The sequence below is a fragment of the Phascolarctos cinereus genome, unplaced genomic scaffold (assembly GCF_003287225.1).
Source record: "Phascolarctos cinereus isolate Bilbo 61053 unplaced genomic scaffold, phaCin_HiC Scaffold_1;HRSCAF=81, whole genome shotgun sequence".
In the NCBI taxonomy this organism is placed as follows: Eukaryota; Metazoa; Chordata; class Mammalia; order Diprotodontia; family Phascolarctidae; genus Phascolarctos; species Phascolarctos cinereus.
In genome coordinates this window covers 64,029,012-64,048,228 of record NW_027555514.1, presented here as the reverse complement: position 1 = coordinate 64,048,228, position 19,217 = coordinate 64,029,012, and the positions used below count along the sequence as shown (strand labels likewise).

Below are 19,217 nucleotides of genomic sequence, written 5' to 3'. Positions count from 1 at the left end.
TTTTTGGACATAGTCCTGACTTTAAGCACACCTAGGCTGACATCTCAGAATTGTACATACATAATGAAGATAGTTTTCCATTCCACAAATTGGTGCCTGGAAGACTGAGTCTTCTGAATAGAAAGAACTTATAACCTTTCGGGAACAAGGTGGCATATTTTCCCTCACTGAAAGGTTAAACATTTATTAATAGCTCATTGCGAAGAGATTTTATTTTAGTAACCAGAAAAGCAGCTTTTATGATTCAAACCTGACAACTGAGACATGAGACCCATGTAACCCTTACGACAGACTTCTCTCAGAGTTGCTCAAGGTCACACAGGGAGCAAGTATCAGAAGCTACTTTTGCATGAGAATTCTATTGCATGAGAATCTGTCTCCATGGACAAGAAAATTAGCACTATGCCTTTTGATTGGATCTAGCTTTTAATTTCTATGTAACTCTGAAGCTGATATATTTAGTCTGCTGTGCTGCTGACAATTCATTTCAAATTCAGTCCGTTTAAAAAGGTCATCATTTCTTTTTTTCCCCACAGTATTAGAAATGTCTTTATGTTAAATACCTTTATCCATCTTAATGAGTTGGAAAAGGTGAAATGGAAAAATACAAATAGTTTGAAAATGCTACACAAATATGAGGGTTCAACCTTTTAATGAGTTAAAACTCCATTTGTAGTTAAGAATAGCTTTCTGACCAGGAGGGAGAGCCTTTTTGTGTTTTTCTTTGTATTCCCAGCACCTGACAAGTGTCTTGCACACAGTAGGTGCTTAATCAATGTTTGTTGAATTAAACTGGCTATTTTTTGGTTTCTAAAGGGAAAATTGTTCTTAAAATATGCCTCTTTGCATGTTACATGATTGCTACTTGTTCCACTATGTAGGTTCTTGGACTAGTTAAGGACCAGGTGGGGTGTTCTTGAGATGGTTTTCCATTCTATAATAATAGCTTGGTACCGGTCAACTTTCCCCTAAAACAGCTTTTTTTGACAATTGCTTAATGTGAAGCACTGTGAAAATATGCAATACTCTGGTCAAATACTGCTTACGCTTACATAATGATTGGACTGGACGTTTGCGTATAAATCTGCAAAAGGGGAAGGACCTGGTTTGAAATATGATTTTTAGTCTTACATAATTTCCCCTTTGGTCTGGGCTTGTGATTCATGATGTGGGGAACTCCCAATGTGGAAACAGCTTTCTTGGATGTGTATCACCAATTCATACACCCAGAGAGGCATAGGCAGCTGTCTACGGCATTGACTTGCCCATGGGCACATAGCTACTGTGTGTCAGAGTCAAGATTTGAATCCAGGTGTTCTATGTCAATTAATTCTCAGAATTACACCAGTTTTCAAGAGCTTTTCTAAAGGAGACAGCAACCATTCTTAGACCTGAATGCCATGGGTGGTCAATACATGTTCCTTGCTCTCCAGTTTGGCTCCCCCAATGTTGAGCTTAACACTCCCTCAGGACTTGGGATTTTATCCTTCCCTCTTTCCTTGGAAAGATGCTGGCTATCTGAGAGACACAATATAATGCATCATTTCCCTCAAGTCTTCTAATTCCAAAGACCAAGTATTGTTTATCAAGGTTTACATCTTTCTCTAAGGGTTTAAATGAGCAATTATCTCGCAGGATCTGAGATCTGACACATGGGATATAGTGGAAAGGATACTAGTATTAGAGGATTTAGATTCAGATCCTGCCACTGATGCTTACTACTTGTATGACCTTGTGCAAGCCACTTAACCTCCATGACCTTAATTTCTTCTTAAAGGAGCGGAGTTGGGTGGCCTCTGAGGTTGTTTATCCAGCGCTTTATCTAAGGACATACGAAATATGTGAATATATACATCACCATCACCACCACCATCACCACCATTATCATATATCATCATTATATAGTTTATAATATTTTTATAATTTATATCACTTTATATATTAACATTTATACATAAATATATAACTTATCTTATAATTTATAATTATGTTTGCATTATATAGTATTATCATTATATAGTTTGCAAAGCACTTCATAATTATTACCTCATTATATCCTCAAAAGAAGCCTGGGACATAGATGCTATTATTATCCTCATTTTCTAAATGAGGAAACTGAGGCAGGCAGAGGTTAAGTGTGCATACACATATGCAACATATATTTGTGATTCAATTTACACCGAGTAAATTACAACACTACTGCTGTGCCACATTTGAAGTGAGGGCTAAGGACTAACCCTGTCACCTCATTGGATAGGGAATTCCCAGTAAGGAAATTCCCTCTAACAAAAATGTAGGTTTAGTGACTTCTTTGCAACTTAAAGCCTGAGAAAGTTATCACATGGCTGAAGTCATGTGACTTGAACAGGGTCACACAGGCAGTATGGGTCAGAGGTAGGATTTGAATCCCGGACAGAACAGAATATTACAAAAGGATCTAGACATTTCAATTTGACCAGTACAATCCCTTATGGATTTTTTACTACTCATTTTGGAGAATTATAAAGTAGAAAGAAAAATAAGTCAGCCTTTATGTGGGATCATCATTACCATATTCATTATAGCATCTTTCTTTCAGTAAGGCTTTGAAAGAACATTTCCTTCTGATTCTGAGCTAGCATCTCAGAGCAAGTGCCATCAATTAAGAACTTCTACTTTCTTTGGGGTACAGTGGATAGAGTACTGGCCCCTGGAGTCAGGATGACCTGAGTTCAAATCTGACCTTAGATACTTATTACCTGTGTGATCCTGGACAAGTCACTTAACCCCAATTGCCTTAAAAAAAAAGAGTTTCTTGAGATTCTGTAACATAAAAAAGGCAGAGCTGCTGTTAAAAAGGAAAGGAACCATTTGTTTGCATTATTCCCAATTCCATGGCACTAGCCCTACAATTATCAAAACACAGTTTCATAAATCTCAAGTGAAGAGAGTCTCTGCATCACACATATTAAAACATTACTTTGGTTTTCCCAAGAGCCCAGTTATCAAGACCAGCTTGTTCTAAGATGGCAGCACAGGTTTCAGGGCTTACTGGAGGTTCCTCACTTGATCTGAAGCAGAGGATATAGTACCTAAAGCCAGAAACAGGTTTTTATTAGTACAGTAAAAGGGGGTTAAATGTAGACCGCTTATTTGTCTCCAGTTCTAGGTGGCCGCTATTCTGCTGGGTATAGAGAGGGAGAGAGTTGCCATGGAGCTCTTGGAAATTCTCTCCCCAGAACTTAGCGTAGTGCCTGGCATATAGTAGGTGCTTAATAAATGTTTATTTGTTGATTGTTATTTGAGGCATCCTTCAGACAAAGGATAATGTAGGGCTGAGGTACAACCCCTTAGAGCAGCTCTGGAATAGATTCAGGGTTTTTCTAGCTCAAATGATTCAACATTAGATGGCCCAGAATCAAACTGGTTTCAAGGTGAGAATATCAAGGAAGCCATTTACTCCAGAACTCACTGGTCAGCATTTAACTCTTGAGACTTTGCTATAAGGGGATCAATGGAAGGAACTGGGGATACTTAGCTTAGAGAAGATAGAAATTTGGAGTGCCATGGAAGTTACCTTCAACTAAATGGCAGGTTTTCTCAGGGAGAGACTAAATGCCTTTTGTTGAGCTCCAGGAACAAAGGGTGAACACTGCAAGGAAGTGGATTTTGACTGGACATAAGGAAAAGCCTTCTGAATGGTAGGGGTGATCCAAAAGTAAAATGGGCTTCTACTGAGTAGTAGGGTTCTCTATCACTTGAGGTTGATGGTCACCTGTTGGAGGAGTTACATCAAGGATTCCTTTGAGATTCTTTTTAATCCTTAAATTCTGGGGTTGCATGAAATTGCTCTCGTTGACATGTACTCAGATTTAGCCTTCTATGCAAAGTGAGTTCAGGAAGCACAGCTGCATTTAAAATTTGCTTCTTCGAAACAACACAGAATTGTCTAACTGGGACACACCAACCAAAGATTCTAACTAATTTATGCATTTTATTGAGAAACTCAGCCAAAGCCTAACACTATACACACTGTACACCTTGGGAGGGTTATTTGGTTCTATTATCACCACCACAGGACTTTTGCAAAACATTCCATCTTAGATTCCTTGCCAATTTTGAGCAGAGCTTTAAAATAACAGACAAAGCAAAACATTTAGCAAATGACTTGTTGTAATAAATGGCCTGAGGTTAAGTCACCTTGGCACTTAGTTTTTTCACTTTCAGAGTCTCCATTTACCACCCAAGTTTTTCCCCACCCTCACAATAATTTAACATTTTCATATTAATTTAAAATTCATTGGAATTTCTGACCTGCCAAATGAGCGATAATCAGCTCCAGCTTCCAAAAGTGGACAGGGCTACTTAATTTTGTTGCCACAAAATGATAGCTACTTTGAAAACTATATACATTGGTATGACTTTTAAGGATGTCTGTAATCATCTATAATCTAATCTGAGCCAACCTTTCTTTCTCTACTTTCTCTGCTCTCCTATACCAATCCTTTACCTTAGCCAAACTGGTCAACTCACTGTCCCTTAGATACACTTTGTGCTTCCCTTCCTTAATATCTTTCTTTGCTTATGCCTTTACCCATTCCCATGGCTAGAATTCCCACTCCCATCTTCCCAACACATGCAAATGCTACCTGTCACATTCCTGGACCCTATCATGGACACCCTACTGGTTGAGCAATCCCCAGGTCAGAAGGCTGTAGAATTCACAGCTCTAGCAGATACTCAGCTTCTGCTGACCATCTTCTGCTTAGCTTTCAAAGACCTTTACATCCTAGTCCCAACTTAGACTCATTGTACATGATTCCCTCTCCTTTGCTATAGGATCTAGCCAAAATGGCCTTCTCTCCGTTCTTCATACATACCACTCCTGGTCTTAGCTCCTTGCCTTTGTATTGGCTGCCTCCATGCTTGTAATGCACTAGATTCTCACTTCTTCCCTAAGAATCACCCACTCCTTCAAGATGCAACTTCAGCACCACCTTCTGCATGAAGATTTTCTTGATCCCTTCGACTGCCAGTGCCCTTGGACCCAGGCATGTCAATTGATGCAAATTTTAAAAGTAATTTTACTAGAATTTACTATAATTTCTCCTTTCCGTGTAAATGTGCTTTAAATACAAATAACTACAAATAGATATTATAATTTTTTTTGAAATAAAAATGTTCATCTTACTATCTCTATTTTCTTTTTCTAATGGATAAAGAAATGAATTGCATCAATTGACACACTTTGATTCTTCCAGGTATTCTTCAGTTCTAGTACTAGCTTAATTAGTTGCATTTATGAGTATTTATCCTGCATACACTATATATTTTTCACATCTACATACACACATCTATATTTATTCCATCCATTAGAATGTAAACTCCTTGAACATTAGAATTGTTTCATTCTTTGAATTTGTGTCTTCAGCACCTAGCATGGTACCAGGCACATAGTAGGTGCATAGTTGTGGTTTGTCCTTCATTTTGGAAGGCGGCCAATGACATCAGCACCCAGGAAATGGATTGAAGTGAGGCAGAGCTGCACAAAGTCATCAAGTCTCACTCTTTCTTTGAGAGTCATTGAAGTCCAGTAGCAAGACAAAAGTCAAGATGACGGTGATGGCCTGGGATGCAATGGATAACCCCTGGCTTCTTCAATGTCTGACCAAGCCTGTCTCAGCCACCATTGTGGCTGCTGGAATAAATTGTTATCATCTCCCCATTCTGCCGGGGGGGAAAGTTTTCACGTTCTTGGGTAGACATCTCACTAACTCACCAATGGGTTTGAGGCCTGTCAGTTACCCCCAACCTGGTTTAGTTCATCTGCTGAGATGGTTTTACTGAGGTGTGGCCTCTGTGCACCCTATAGCTTCTTGGAGCCACAGGACAGAGTAGGTACCTAGGAAATGCTAATCAATCACTAAGTATTTATTAAATACCTACTATGTTTAAGGTACTGGGGATACAGGTACAAAGAATAAAATGATCTCTACTAAGTGGCTGTCAGCTCAAACAAAGCTATATGAGATAGCCTGGGGAGAGTGAACACATACCATTGAATCTCCTGAGTGCTTTCCCATAAAGCTGGCAAATCAGTAGAGCACAGGAACAATTAGTCAGTCATGACTAAAGCATTTACTATTTATTAGTATCTGGCCACTGGACCCAAATCACTCTGGAGGAGAGCGTGAGGCCGGTGACTTTGCACAGCCCTCTCTCACTTAAATCCAATTTACTTGCATGTCATGCACCTCCCTAATGTCATGGTCCTCAAGAATGCAGGACAAACAGCATTTATTAAGTACATTCTTTATGCCAGGCATTGTGCTAAGCTACTAGCAACACAATTTAAGGCAAAAACACTGAACCTTCCCTTTAGCCTTTACCCAAAGTATAAGTCTCTGGACCAATAGAAAGGATCACTTAAAAAATGCCTCTTAGAAGAAACTAGAATCTGCAGCCTGCTTAGCCAAATCTTGACTCTTGCTTTTATAAAAAAAAGAAAAAACCCTTCCTAATAAAATAAATAGAGGGGTTTTCAAGTGTGTGTGAGAAACTATGCATCACTTACATACTGCTTAAGATTTCAAATTTTCTGAAGCATTCTTAACATCATTTCATACCTTAATCTCTTTCAAGGAACCAACTGTGTCTTATGCTGGAAGTTCCTTTTGAACTAAGGTTTTGATACCATATTTGGGGTGGAATTTACTGTTAGAGCTGTTTTGGTTTATACATTCACAGTAATAATTACATTACTAAACTTGAGCAACACAACAGGACAGTGAGTCAGTCAACTAGCATTTATTAAGTGTCTGCCATGTGCCAGGCACTGTGCTAAGTGCTGAGGCTACAAATAAAGAAAAAAAAAACCCAGTTCCTACTCTCAAGGAGCTGATTGTTTAATGAGGGAGACAAATTGCAAAGAACAAGATATATAGAGGATAAATTAGGTTTAGTCTCAAAGAGAAGACACTAAGTTTGAGGAAAATTAGGAGGCTTCTGGAGAATGGGTCTTGAATGGCACAATATATTGGCAAGATCACTGATTTTAGGAACACAGACTTGGGTTCTAGTCCGAACGCTGATGTAAACAAGTCAACTAAACTCTCTGGGCCTTGGTTTACTGACACATAAAATCAGGGGAATAGATAAACTCACTTCTTCCTTCCAATTCTATGAGTCTATAAATTCCTCTAATATTTAAAAAATGAATCAATAAGAAATTGTTCCCTCTGTATTAAGAATATTTTTATGTAGGATATATTTTCTTTATGTGAAATCAATTAAAAAGTATGGTTATGGCATACATTATATTTTATCATACAGACACTAGTAGACAACAAATCCTATCTGTTCTTCAAACTGGCAAGATTCTGGCAATAAAAGTCAATTGAGGCTTCTCTTTTTAAAATTATAGAGTAATTTGTGAGAATAAAAATTGACTGGAATAAAACAACCCTGTTTCTTACTTTGCTTTCTCTTGAGCTGGCATTTTGTACACAAAGGAAGCTCAGTATCCATAGCATGGATAAACACACCTGTCAGATGTATGGATAAGAGAAGAGTTTATGACCATACAAGAGACAGAGAAGATCACAGGAAGTGATATAAATAACTTCGATTACATGAAATTAAAGTTTTTGTACAAATAAAACTGATGAAGCAAAATTAGAAGAAATACAGGAAATCAGGGGAAAATTTACAGCAAGTTTGTCTGATAAAGGCCTTATTTCTAAAACACAGAGAGAACTGGATCAAATCTATAAGAACATGAGTCATTCCCCAATTGATAAACAGTCAAAGGATATGAACAGGCAGTTTTCAGAAGAAATCAAAGCTATCGGTAGTCATATGAAAAAATGTTCTAAATCACTACTGATTAGAAAAATGCAAATTAAAGCAACTCTGAGGTACCATCTCCCATTTATTAGATTGGCTAATATGACAGAAAAAGAAAATGACAAATGTTGGAGGAAATGTGGAAGAATTGGGACACTGGTGCACTCTCGGTGGAATTGTGAACTGATCCAACCATTCTGGAGAGGAATTTGGGAGTATGCCCATTTGGGAGTATGTGCATGCTCTTTGACCTACTACTTTGATACCCCTATTAGGTATTTATCCCAAAGAAATCAACGAAAAAGGAAAAGGACCTATATGTATGAAAATATTTCTAGCAGCTGTTTTTGTGGTGGCAAAGAATTGGAAGTTGAGGGGATGCTCATCAATTGGGGAATGTCTGAACAAGTTGTGGTATATGATTACGATGGAATATTATTATGCATATGAAACGACAAGCAGGATAGTTTCGGAAAAAACCTGAGAAGTCTTATATGTACTGATGCAAAGTGAAGTGAGCAGAACCTGGAGAACATTGTACATAGTAACAGCAATATTGGAAGGATGATCAACTGTGACTTAGCTACTCTGCTCAAGACTCTGATCCAAGACATTTCCAAGGGACCTGTGATGATAAAATGCTATCTACCTCCAGAGAGAGAGAGAGAACTGATGAACTCTCAGTGCAGATTGAAGTATGCTTTTTTAAAAAAAACTTTCTTTTTCTTTTTTTTTTTTCCTTGTGTTTTATTTGCAACATGGATGATATGGAAAATATGTTAGAACTAAAATTTTAAAAAAGAATGTTAAAATTTTTTACATGTAATTAGGACATATTAAATGAAATACAAATATATTAAAAAAGAGAAAGATCAGTACCCATAGAATATGAATATTTACAAAGAATTCACATACCGCTTTATGAAGTTAGCAAAAAGTATACGATGGGAATAACCTTGCCTCCGAATTCTTGCTGTTTCCAGAATTCCCGTGTAGCGCAACTGTAACATAACTTTCTCGTTATCAAATTTCCTGGCCCGGCGATCATTATTTGGTTTGATGCAACGAACGAAGTGAGGCTGGCCAACCACCATCTTCGATAATAAATCCATCAGGGAATACTATAAGACATGATGACATATGCTTTCCACTGTAGTTTAATCAATCCTTTCTTTTCATTATAAAAATATTTTTCAGAAAGGAAGTGTCATAACACCTTATTAATTTAGATAAAAACAAATTAACGAGAAGACTGAATCACAGACTATTTTGAAAAAAAAATGAAATATAGATTTGTTATTTTCAGGTTCATGCAGTAACTAGGAGTCATGAGAATGTTGCTTAGCAGAGATCCATGATAGACCCTCTTTTGTGAATAGTTGGGAATTATCTATAATATATTATTTGCTAAAGCATGCTTAAAACACGTATTTATACACAATTTGCCCACTAATAGAGTTTATAGGCTCCTTGGCCAATTTTATTTATATTATTAATTTGCTTATCAATTACAATTAATTATAGAAAATGCAATAGTAAGCTTCAACTTAGCTCACCAGAATGAACAAATTAATGTCAATTAGTGAAGTTCTAGTGAATGAAATTACTTTGAGTTGCTGGAATGAATGAAATTTGAGTTTATATTATATAGGCAGAGAAATAAAGTGAAACCCATCTGTATGCCTTACTTTACATTTTGATAAGGTTGTTGAAGAAACAATTTTCAATTACATAGACATTAAAAATCAAGGATTTATTCAGTAGAAAAGGGGTGTATACAGCACCTATTATGTGTCAGGCACTGTACTAAGTGCCTTTTACAAATATCATCTCATTTGATCCTCATAACAACCATGTGAAGTAAGTTATTTTACAGTTGAGGAAATTGAGGGAAACAGGTTAAGTGACTTACCCAGACTTATATAGCTAGTAACTGTTTGAGGCTGGACTCAGATTTTTCTGACTCCAGGTCCCACACTCTATCTATTGTGCCATTAACTACTTCTAATACCAGATACCACGTATCCCAAAAATCTTAGTGCATTTGTGGCCTTCAATATCTAGCAAATGCAATAAAATTTTTAGGATACCCTATATTATTAAGGGTTTGGTCACTGGATAGTTAAATTAATACAAAAATTAAATTACTGCAAAAATACTCCACATGAGTAGAAAACATGGTATGGCATGGTAAGGATTACTGTTTATTGCTGAAGTATGACAGAGCTTGAGCCATTGATGGGTAGATCTCTTCAGGTATACAGAGAGTCTAATCCATATCTATCTAGGCACAAACATATGCCAAATGGGGGCTTAGCCACTTCTAGAGGATGTGCTTTGCTTATTTCTTCCTGGCCATTGTTTGTTTTTACAAGATTCTCTTTCGAAAGCTAGACTATAATGTGACATAAACCACTTTTTCTTTGCTTTTATATATAGTTTCTATGTACAGCTTTTTAAAGGGGCTGAGGTTCAAAGAATGAGGTTTGGCTAGCAAAATGATTTCAAAACCATACCCAATGTTATCTGAAATTATCTTAGAATTATCTATTTCAATATGCTGGTTAATCAGATTTTTTTTTTGGCAGAGGAAGTTAGCAGTAGTAATAATGGTAATAGTAGTAATTGCTATCATAGTAGTTAGCATTTATACAGCATTTAAGGTATGCAAAGCACTTCACAGGCATCTCACTTTATCTTCACAATGACCCTAGGAGGAAGGTGATATTACTACCTTCCTTTCATAGATGAGGAAATCAAGGCAGAAGTTAAGTGACTTGCCCTAGGTCTGCCTAAGACACAGCTAGTAAGTGTCTGAAGCTAGTTTTGGATTCAGTTCTCCCTGACTCCAAGTCTAGTACACTATCCACTGTGCCCCCTAGTTGTACCAAGAGAAATGTTATTTCATGCAAGTGGAGAACTCCCAGTGTGAAAACTTCCTACAGCAATGCTGATCAGCAACTTATCTGTAGCCTATAGCCTTAGAGAGCTGCTTAGGGTACCAAGTGGGAACACTGAGTTAAAATGCACAATGGTGCATCAAAGAGGAGATAAAAGATCTAGCCATCAGCAACGACTGTGTCAGCAATGGAAATTCTAGTAAAAGCTCTTTAATTACACAGATTTGGATATTTCCTAAGTCTCCTCAAAATAACTTATGATATCCCAGGGGTCCTCTCAAGGATTAAACTCCCAGAGACGTTTCTCAAATTTCTAGGTCACTTTCTCATGCTGCTACTCCTTTTCTACTCTTTTAGCCCTTTCTTTCTTCCCTTAGTGGCCAGTACCTTCCATTCTCAAATTACCTTCTGTCTATTCTGTATATATCCTGGATGTGCATCCTCATTAGAATGTATATTCCTTGAAGACAGGGTCTGTTTTACCCTTCTTTGTATCCCTATTGCTTAGCACAGTGCCTGGAATGCATAAGGGGGAAATGAAGCAAGGCTTCTTGCACAAGGAGATTTTAGTTGAGACCTAAAGAAAACCAGAGAAAAAAATCACGAGTGCAGTTCCTATCCCATGAGTTTTCACTGGCTGTTTCCTATTTCTGGAATTTTCTTCCTCCTCATGGGATAGGGACTGGATCCATGACTTCTTAGTCATGGCATATAGGGAACTACCAGGAAAAGAAACCATCAATGCAGGCTTGTATGTTTTCTGCAACCTAGTCTTTAGAGAACAGCCTATGATAGTGAGATATTAAATGAGATGTCTAGGGCCAGAGAGCTGTTATGTGTCAGAGGTGAGCTTGAACCCAGATCTTTCTGGCTTTCAGGCTAGCTCTCAGATATTCATTATGCCATGCTGCCTCTCATGTGCTATACCAAGACAATTCATTTGATAGTTCTTCCCTAACACATAAATCTAAAGAAACCCAGACAGGCAAAGGGCAAACTCGAGTTAGTAATTCTCTACTAAGTACATTGTTACCCATCAAGTAATATGCTAAGTAATATGCTAAGCAATTTATTGTGAGAATGAGAAAATTCTTCATAGCTGGGGTAGAAAGCAGGAGTCTGTAGTAACTATTGGATGTCAAGCTTATTGCTGAGAACTTCAAGAAACTGTGTGTGTGTGTGTGTGTGTGTGTGTGTGTGTGTGTGTATGTGCATGAGCATGTGCATTTTAAGTAAAGCATTCTAAGTTATTTTGTAGCTATGGGTGAATAGGAGTAGTTAATTACAGGCGCTCCAGTAGTACCCCTATATACAAAGAATGATGTAGCATATCTTCACCTGTCAAGTGGATTAGATGTTTATCTTCCACATTTAAAGAAAATTAAGGATATTAATGAAACAATGCAGAAAGGTAAAAAGATACATAACTTCCATTATATGACAGGCAAGTCAAATTCTCTATACTGGGAAGTACAGTAGTAGTATAGCATAGTGGTCAGAATGCTACACTTGTCATCAAGAAACGTGGGTTCAAATCTTGCTTCTGATACTTACTGGCTGTATGACCACAGGCAAGCCCCTTAACTTCCTTAAATTTCAGTTAATTCATTTATATGTGTATAACATTAGTAGTGCTCACTTCACATGATTTTTGTGATGCTTGAATAAAAGTGCATATATATGTTATATATATATATTAATTTATAATATATAATATTATACTATATTATATACATAATATATATCTATATCCATCTATCTACCAATATCTATTGATCTACATGTATCTAAATATATGTGTATATATAAAATATATATGTAATTTATCTATATGTGTATATAAAATGTATATATATAAATATGTATATATCCTTTGCAAGCATACTCACTTCATCTCCATCACAATTATTATATGGAATGCTGCTATTTTATTCAATTCTTACTTTCTCCTCTAAAAGTCTTTAGTCTATTCTAGCTTTATTCCCCTTAGTTAATTAATTGTGATCAATTCACTTGAATAGACAAGTAGGAATCTTAGAGTCAGAAGGGACCTAACCGATTTTCTAGTCCATATTTCTCATTTTGCAGTTGAAAAAACTGATACCCACATTGGTTAAGTGACTTGCTCACAATCACACTGCATTGCAGAATGCAGAGCCAGGACCAGAATTCAGAGTTGTTTTTTTTTTTTTTATTCCCAGTCCCATGTTCTTTCCACTATACCACACTACTTCATAAGCAGCTGAATTTTCCTCTTACCCACCCCCTCTCCCCTTTTCTATTCTCGTATCATTTCTTCATTTAAGGATTTGTAACTATAGGAACATCTGTATGTGTGTCCCACTGTGAGCAGTAGAGGTGATACATGATGAGATGGAGAGATATTCTGACCCCTTTCCCTGATCTCCAACACTGGCCATCCAGGAAAAAGGAGAAGAAATACCTATGATTACTATTCTGACGTGGGGTTTTGTACCATCATGATTTTTATTCTGTTGATTCTGTGAGCTGCTTCTAAGGGCAAGAGATTTGGCAAAGTAATTATGTTGATTAATCATCTTGTAGGCAAATTCTTATAATGTACCAAATTCATATATTTTTGACACCACTCTCTAACTTGGGCTGCTTAGAATGAATTTTACATGATGAATGAAACCGTTCTCCTTTGCTAATGACTCTCTGAGGTTTGTCTCTAGCTTCTGGCCTGCAATTCTTTGAGCTACTAACCCTCCCCTTCCACCCCACCCCCAATCACAGGAAACAAGTGTATATCTTACTCTGAAATAGGATGCAACAGTCTGTGTTTTCATGTTGGTTGTCTCTCTTGCAAGATATGTTGACTCTCCATTTTCTCCCTAGAAAAATTAGGAAGGAAAATTCTACTTTAAGTATTTGTAAACTACTTCATGACTTAAGATTGGAAGGCCAAAAATTTCCCCCATAGACTGTGCCATTTTGTATCCTGAAGATAAAGCTAGATACTCAGAAATACACAAACATCAAAGGCGTGTGACTTTTTTAGTAAAGAACAGGTGCTGGCTTGCAGTATTTTGTCAATATCATGGTGGCCTCGGTTGGTCTCACATATGTAATCCAGCTGTCCAATGAGTGTGACAAAATCTCAACCTTAAGCAACATACAGCAAGATGGAAAGCATGAATTAAGTTTTAGGTGGAAAATATAGACTAGGTTACCCCAGCTCTCAACTCGTTGAGATAGAGAAAAGACAGACTAGAGACAAGTCTTGAGATCAGAGAGGGGGTGGGGTAGTCTACAGGGAAAAAACTCCAGAAGGAGAATTAATGTTGGGCAGGTAAGAGAACCTAGAGAGAAGATAAAGAATACACTGAGATATGGCTGAAGCAGAGGAGAGCTTTGGTCAGAGCGGAAGGTAGGGGCAGTTGATGAAAGCCATCCTGGATCTTCCCAGCTGAAAGTGATAAGATTGCACATCTAACTGTTCTTGTTTGGATTGATCTCTCTTTTGCCCTTACAACATTAGCTTGGTGAGAAAAGGCCAGGTCTTGGAGTCAAAAGACTTTGATTGGTAACCAGGCATGTACTTCTCAGCAAGTGCCAAGACATGCAACATCCCAAAGTCTCAGTTTCCTTATCTGTATGACAGGGATAATAATACTTCTAATAGCTACCTCATTCACAGAGTTGTGGGGCAAGTGCTTTTAAACCTACTAATACTACATGAATGTGAGTTACTATTGCCGGAACAAAGAAAAAGTAATAGTAACAAAAACAGCATATTGAAGTGGGAAGAGCAATGGGTTTGGAGTCAGAATGTATCACTGGTGTGAGGTGGGGCATGTCACTTAATCTTTTTGGATCTCAGGTTCCTCATCTGTAAAATGGTCAGAATAGACGGTCTTCAAGGGGCCCTTCCAAGTCTAAGTCCTGTAATCCTATGATTCTTGGAGTCCAGGACTCAGTACTAGGAGTGGTCCATGGGAAGCCTTGGTGAGTCTAAAGGATTGTGAATGGGGGGCTCTTAACATAGTGTTTGGGAACTTCTCTTAAAATAAGAAACTTTTGATACCTGTATTTCAATATGATTGGTTTCTTTTGTAATCCTGTATTTTATTTTATGCATGTAAAAACATTCTGAGAAGGTGTCCATAGGCTTCATCAGACTGCCAAAGGAATCCACGGGCAGCTCAAATCTGCTCTCTCTAATGGTTAAATCAAAAAAAATGTTAAATTTACATTTTAGAAATCAGCAAATGTTACAAATCAGGACTTGATTATTCTGTTTTGTGTCTAGACTTAAGAAAGTATTAATAATGCTGATTAAACTTAAAACGGTGTCAAGCTTACTTTTGGAGAGAAGGTTCAGTTGTGAAATAATTTATCACCACACCCTTGTCCATTGACACAGAAATGTTAAGACCCACTGCCTTAGAAGATTCTTTACCAGAGCCAGATGCAAGGCTTTGCTATTGGGACTTCCAGAGGAGACTGTGAATTTGGAAGCCATAGTGAGTCATTTGTGGCGTTTTTTCTTTGTTTAAAAAAAATTTAATCTATTTGATCAATGAGTTTATTATTATTATTTAAAATAAGAATAATCAGTATTTATATAGCACTTTAAGGTTTGGAAAGTGCTTTACACATGTTATTTCATTTGATCTTGACCATGACCCTATGGGGTAGGTGCTATTATTGTTCCCATTTTGAGGGAATTATTATTCCCATTTGAGGCAGCTAGGTAGCACAGCGAATGGAGTGCAGGACTCCAGTCCAGCAAGTCTGGAAGATCTGAGTTCACAGCTTTCCTCAGAAACTTACTAGCTGTGTGACCCTAGGCAAGTCACTTAACTTTTGACTGCCTCAGTTTTTTAATCTGTAAAATGGGGATAATAATACCTAGCTCCCAGGGTTCTTGTGAGGACCAAATGAGATTCGCTTATGAAAGGTGCTTTGCAAATCTGAAAGGGCTATATAAATGCTATTATGATGATCATTTTACAATTGAGGAAATGGAAGCTGAGAAAGGTTTAATCATTTGCTCCAGATCATACATTTAAAAAAGTGTCTGAAGGAGGATTTAAACTCAGGTCTTCCTGACTCCAAGTCCAGAACTCTAACCACTGCTACACTTGGCTATTAAGCACCGAAGTACTAGGCCCTGTGGTTGGGGTACAATGACAAAAATGAAACAGTTGCTGTCCTCAAGGAGGTTACATTGTAACAGGGGAGATATGAAGACATTAATGTGTGTGTGTGTGTGATATATAATACAAAGTGAATACAAGTTATTTTAAGGAAAGAAGGTGCTAGCACTTGGGTGGGATCATCCTTTTTGTAGTTTTTGAGTAAAAAAGTTGCTTCTGATATCTTTGGCCAGTGTGTTTGTAAGGACAGAGTTGGGCTGTCCAGTAGTAAGATTCTTTTCCCCCCAGGAATCTGTGTGAACTCTCTGATTCAGGAAGTAGAGAAACTTTTCCCAAAGATGACCTTTGTGCCATAAGGGGCCCACACACAGAATATGAAAACCTCATATGTTAACCAACACACTTTTAATTTGTCTTACAGATAAATAAAGACATAATTATAAAAAATATGGTCAAAAATACATAATAGATTTGTACTTTTAATATACTTCCTAGAGGGGATTCTAAATGCAAAGATATCTGGCTAAGCAAAAATGAAATATCAAGTTCAGAAAGGGACTGCTTGCCTTCAGTGGCAATGCAAATATTGCCATCTTAAAGGTTAGATCCGCTACCATGAAAAAATACATTTTCCTACCTTTGACAGGTTGATTGATCTTTGTGAGGTCCTTAGTTGATAGTTTATTACATTTTTATTTTTAGAATATGGCAGATTACCTGCGGAAAGGTAAATCAAATTAACATATCTCCTAGAATTCTAAGACTATTTTGTTCTTAAAAACCCATGTTCCTCTCCTTCCCCTCTGCTATAAAAATACTTGGTGGATGAATTAGAGAAATATCCAATGCATATGGCTAGATTGAGCCAATGTTATAAAAAATGCAAAGCAACCCCAGATTAATTTATCCAGTCAAAATGCTAATGGGATACTTTATAGAATTAGATAAAGTGACAGCCAAATTTGTATGGAAGAACAAACTTATAAGAATAGCAAAAGAAGAACTATGTCCAAAAGACTATAAAACCATGTATACCATTTGACCAAGCAATAGCACTACTAGGTCTGTATCCCAAAGAGATAAAAAACAAAAAGGAAAAGGACCTATGTGTACATTTATATTTATAGCACCCTCTTTGTGGTGGCAAAGAGCTGGAAATTAAGGGGATGTCCATCAATTGGGGAATGGCTGAACAAGTTGTACATGATTGTGATGGACTACTACTGTGCTTTAAGAGAAGAAGGCTCTCAGAAAAAACCTGGAAAGACTTACATGAACTTTTGCAAAGTGAAATGAGCAGAAGCAGGAGAATACTGTAGACAGTAATAGCAATATTATGTGATAATCTACCATGAATAATAACTTAGCTATTCTCAGTAATCCAATGATTCAAGACAACTCTAAAGGATTTATGATGAAAGGTGCTGTCCATCTCCAGAGCAAAAACTGGTAGAGCCTGAATACAGATCAAAGATACTTTTTCTTTACTTTCTTTATTTTTCTCTTTTTTTTTGTCTGTGTTTTCTCTCACAGTATAACTTACATGGAAATGTGTTCTGTATGACTGCACATGTATAACCTATGTCAAATCACTTGCCTTCTTGATGGGGGAAGGGAGGGAAGGAGAAAATTTGAAACTTAAAATTTGAACAAAGAATGTTAAAATTTTTTTATATGCAATTGGGGAAAAATATTAAATTATTGAAAAAATAGCAAAAGAAATACTTTCTTTAGGTCTGGACCTGTGATTTTATCAGCATAGGAAATTTGCAGTATAAGGTCTCCCTCCTCTGAATCAGATCAGCAAATGATCTGTAAATTAAGTCATTGAAAGTTTCCTGGGGCACTGAGAGCTTAAGTTATGTGCCCAGGGTCAATCAAGTGAATACATATTGTAAGCAAAACTTGAACCCAGACCTTCCTGCCTCCAAGATTGGCCCTCTGTCCACTACTTCCATGCTGGTAATTGAGGGAAAAAAATAGAACAGAACAATGGAACAAAATAGATAATCCAAACTTACACCCAAAGGCATACAACAAATCCATATTTGACAAACTCAAGATTACAAAACATTACGGAAAAAGCATCATTATTTAATAAAAAAAACCTAACAGGACAAGTGGGTAGCAATGTGGTGGTAAAGGGGAGTAAGATCATATCTCATATCATAATAATAAGCTCCAAGGGATTATGAGAGTTGGTCTCTAAACCAGAAAGACCTAGGCTCCAGTCCCACCTCTGACATGTTTTGGCTGTGTGACTCTGAACAAGTCACTTCACCTCTCATTGCTTAAGGAAATTCTCTACGACTACACATGGCAGAGAAGGTGCTAACATGCACGAGTAGAGGGAGTTTTCTCACATGGGAGTTACTTGTACTACAGTGCTTATTTTTACATGAAAGGAATGCTTCATTTGTTCTTTGTTGAGTCATTTAGGAAGTTGTATCCTTAACTGTGGTGCTGGAGAAGACTTTTTTTGGGGGAGGCCAGGCAATTGAGCTTACGTGATTTGCCCACGGTCACACAACTGAACAACCATAGCATTCATAACAAGCAGAGTTGTGTGAATGTAGACATTTTAAAAATTAGACAAAATTTCTTTAGTTTTTGTAGGTACTTGTGTAGGGATAGAAATAAGGGAGAAGAGTTATATGCTTTTTATTGCCACAATTTGAGGAACCTTAGAGGTAATTCTGATCAAGTGGGTGATTTGGCTCTCATTTTGGGATATTAAAATCCATATAAATGCCAGATCTAGACCAGATGGAAGGATTATTTGGCTCACTAATTTACACGAATAACCCATGGAATTCAAGCCTTTTAAAACTGCCTAGAGTTAAAACTGCCTTAGAGAAGAATGTGCACAAAGGACAATGACATCTTAAGAGAATCCCTGGTACTCATATGCACTTCAAGATACTCACTTTTTTCATACCCACTTTTTCTTTCCTACACATAGCTATCAAATTTTTGGTGGGTACAGACTGTTGGATCTGTAAGGGGGATCAGCAAAAACAGACTGTTGTGACAAAAATTAATATTCAAGCAAAAGAAACTTATACATTAGCCATGTTGATATATTTGTGTGTATGTGTCTGTGTCTTCCTGGAATGATTCCCAGATACAGAATGATTATAAACACACACACACACACACACATATACATATATACACACACATATACACACATATACATACACACACACATATATAAGCATTCTGCATGTTGGGAAAAAATCACTTTGGAAAAAAAAGAGCAGACTATTGAAAGCACCTCTATCATTCTGCACACAGGTTAACGACCAATTATCCTCAATTCTCCCTCATCCTATATATCTAAACAGGTGCCAAGTCCTACCAATTCTGT

General features: G+C 37.1%; 1 protein-coding gene across 1 annotated transcript in view; it reads right to left on the bottom strand.

Moving 5' to 3' along the window:
• Positions 1-19,217, bottom strand: part of MYO3A (myosin IIIA) — a 259,169-nt gene that overhangs the window by 50,479 nt on the left and 189,473 nt on the right. Inside the window, exons 22-25 of the mRNA XM_078151955.1 lie at positions 16,485-16,564; positions 13,502-13,579; positions 8,740-8,945; positions 2,960-3,071 (exon numbers count right to left, since the gene is read on the bottom strand). Coding sequence (XP_078008081.1) covers positions 2,960-3,071; positions 8,740-8,945; positions 13,502-13,579; positions 16,485-16,564 — 476 coding nt within the window. The remainder of the gene's footprint in view (positions 1-2,959; positions 3,072-8,739; positions 8,946-13,501; positions 13,580-16,484; positions 16,565-19,217) is intronic.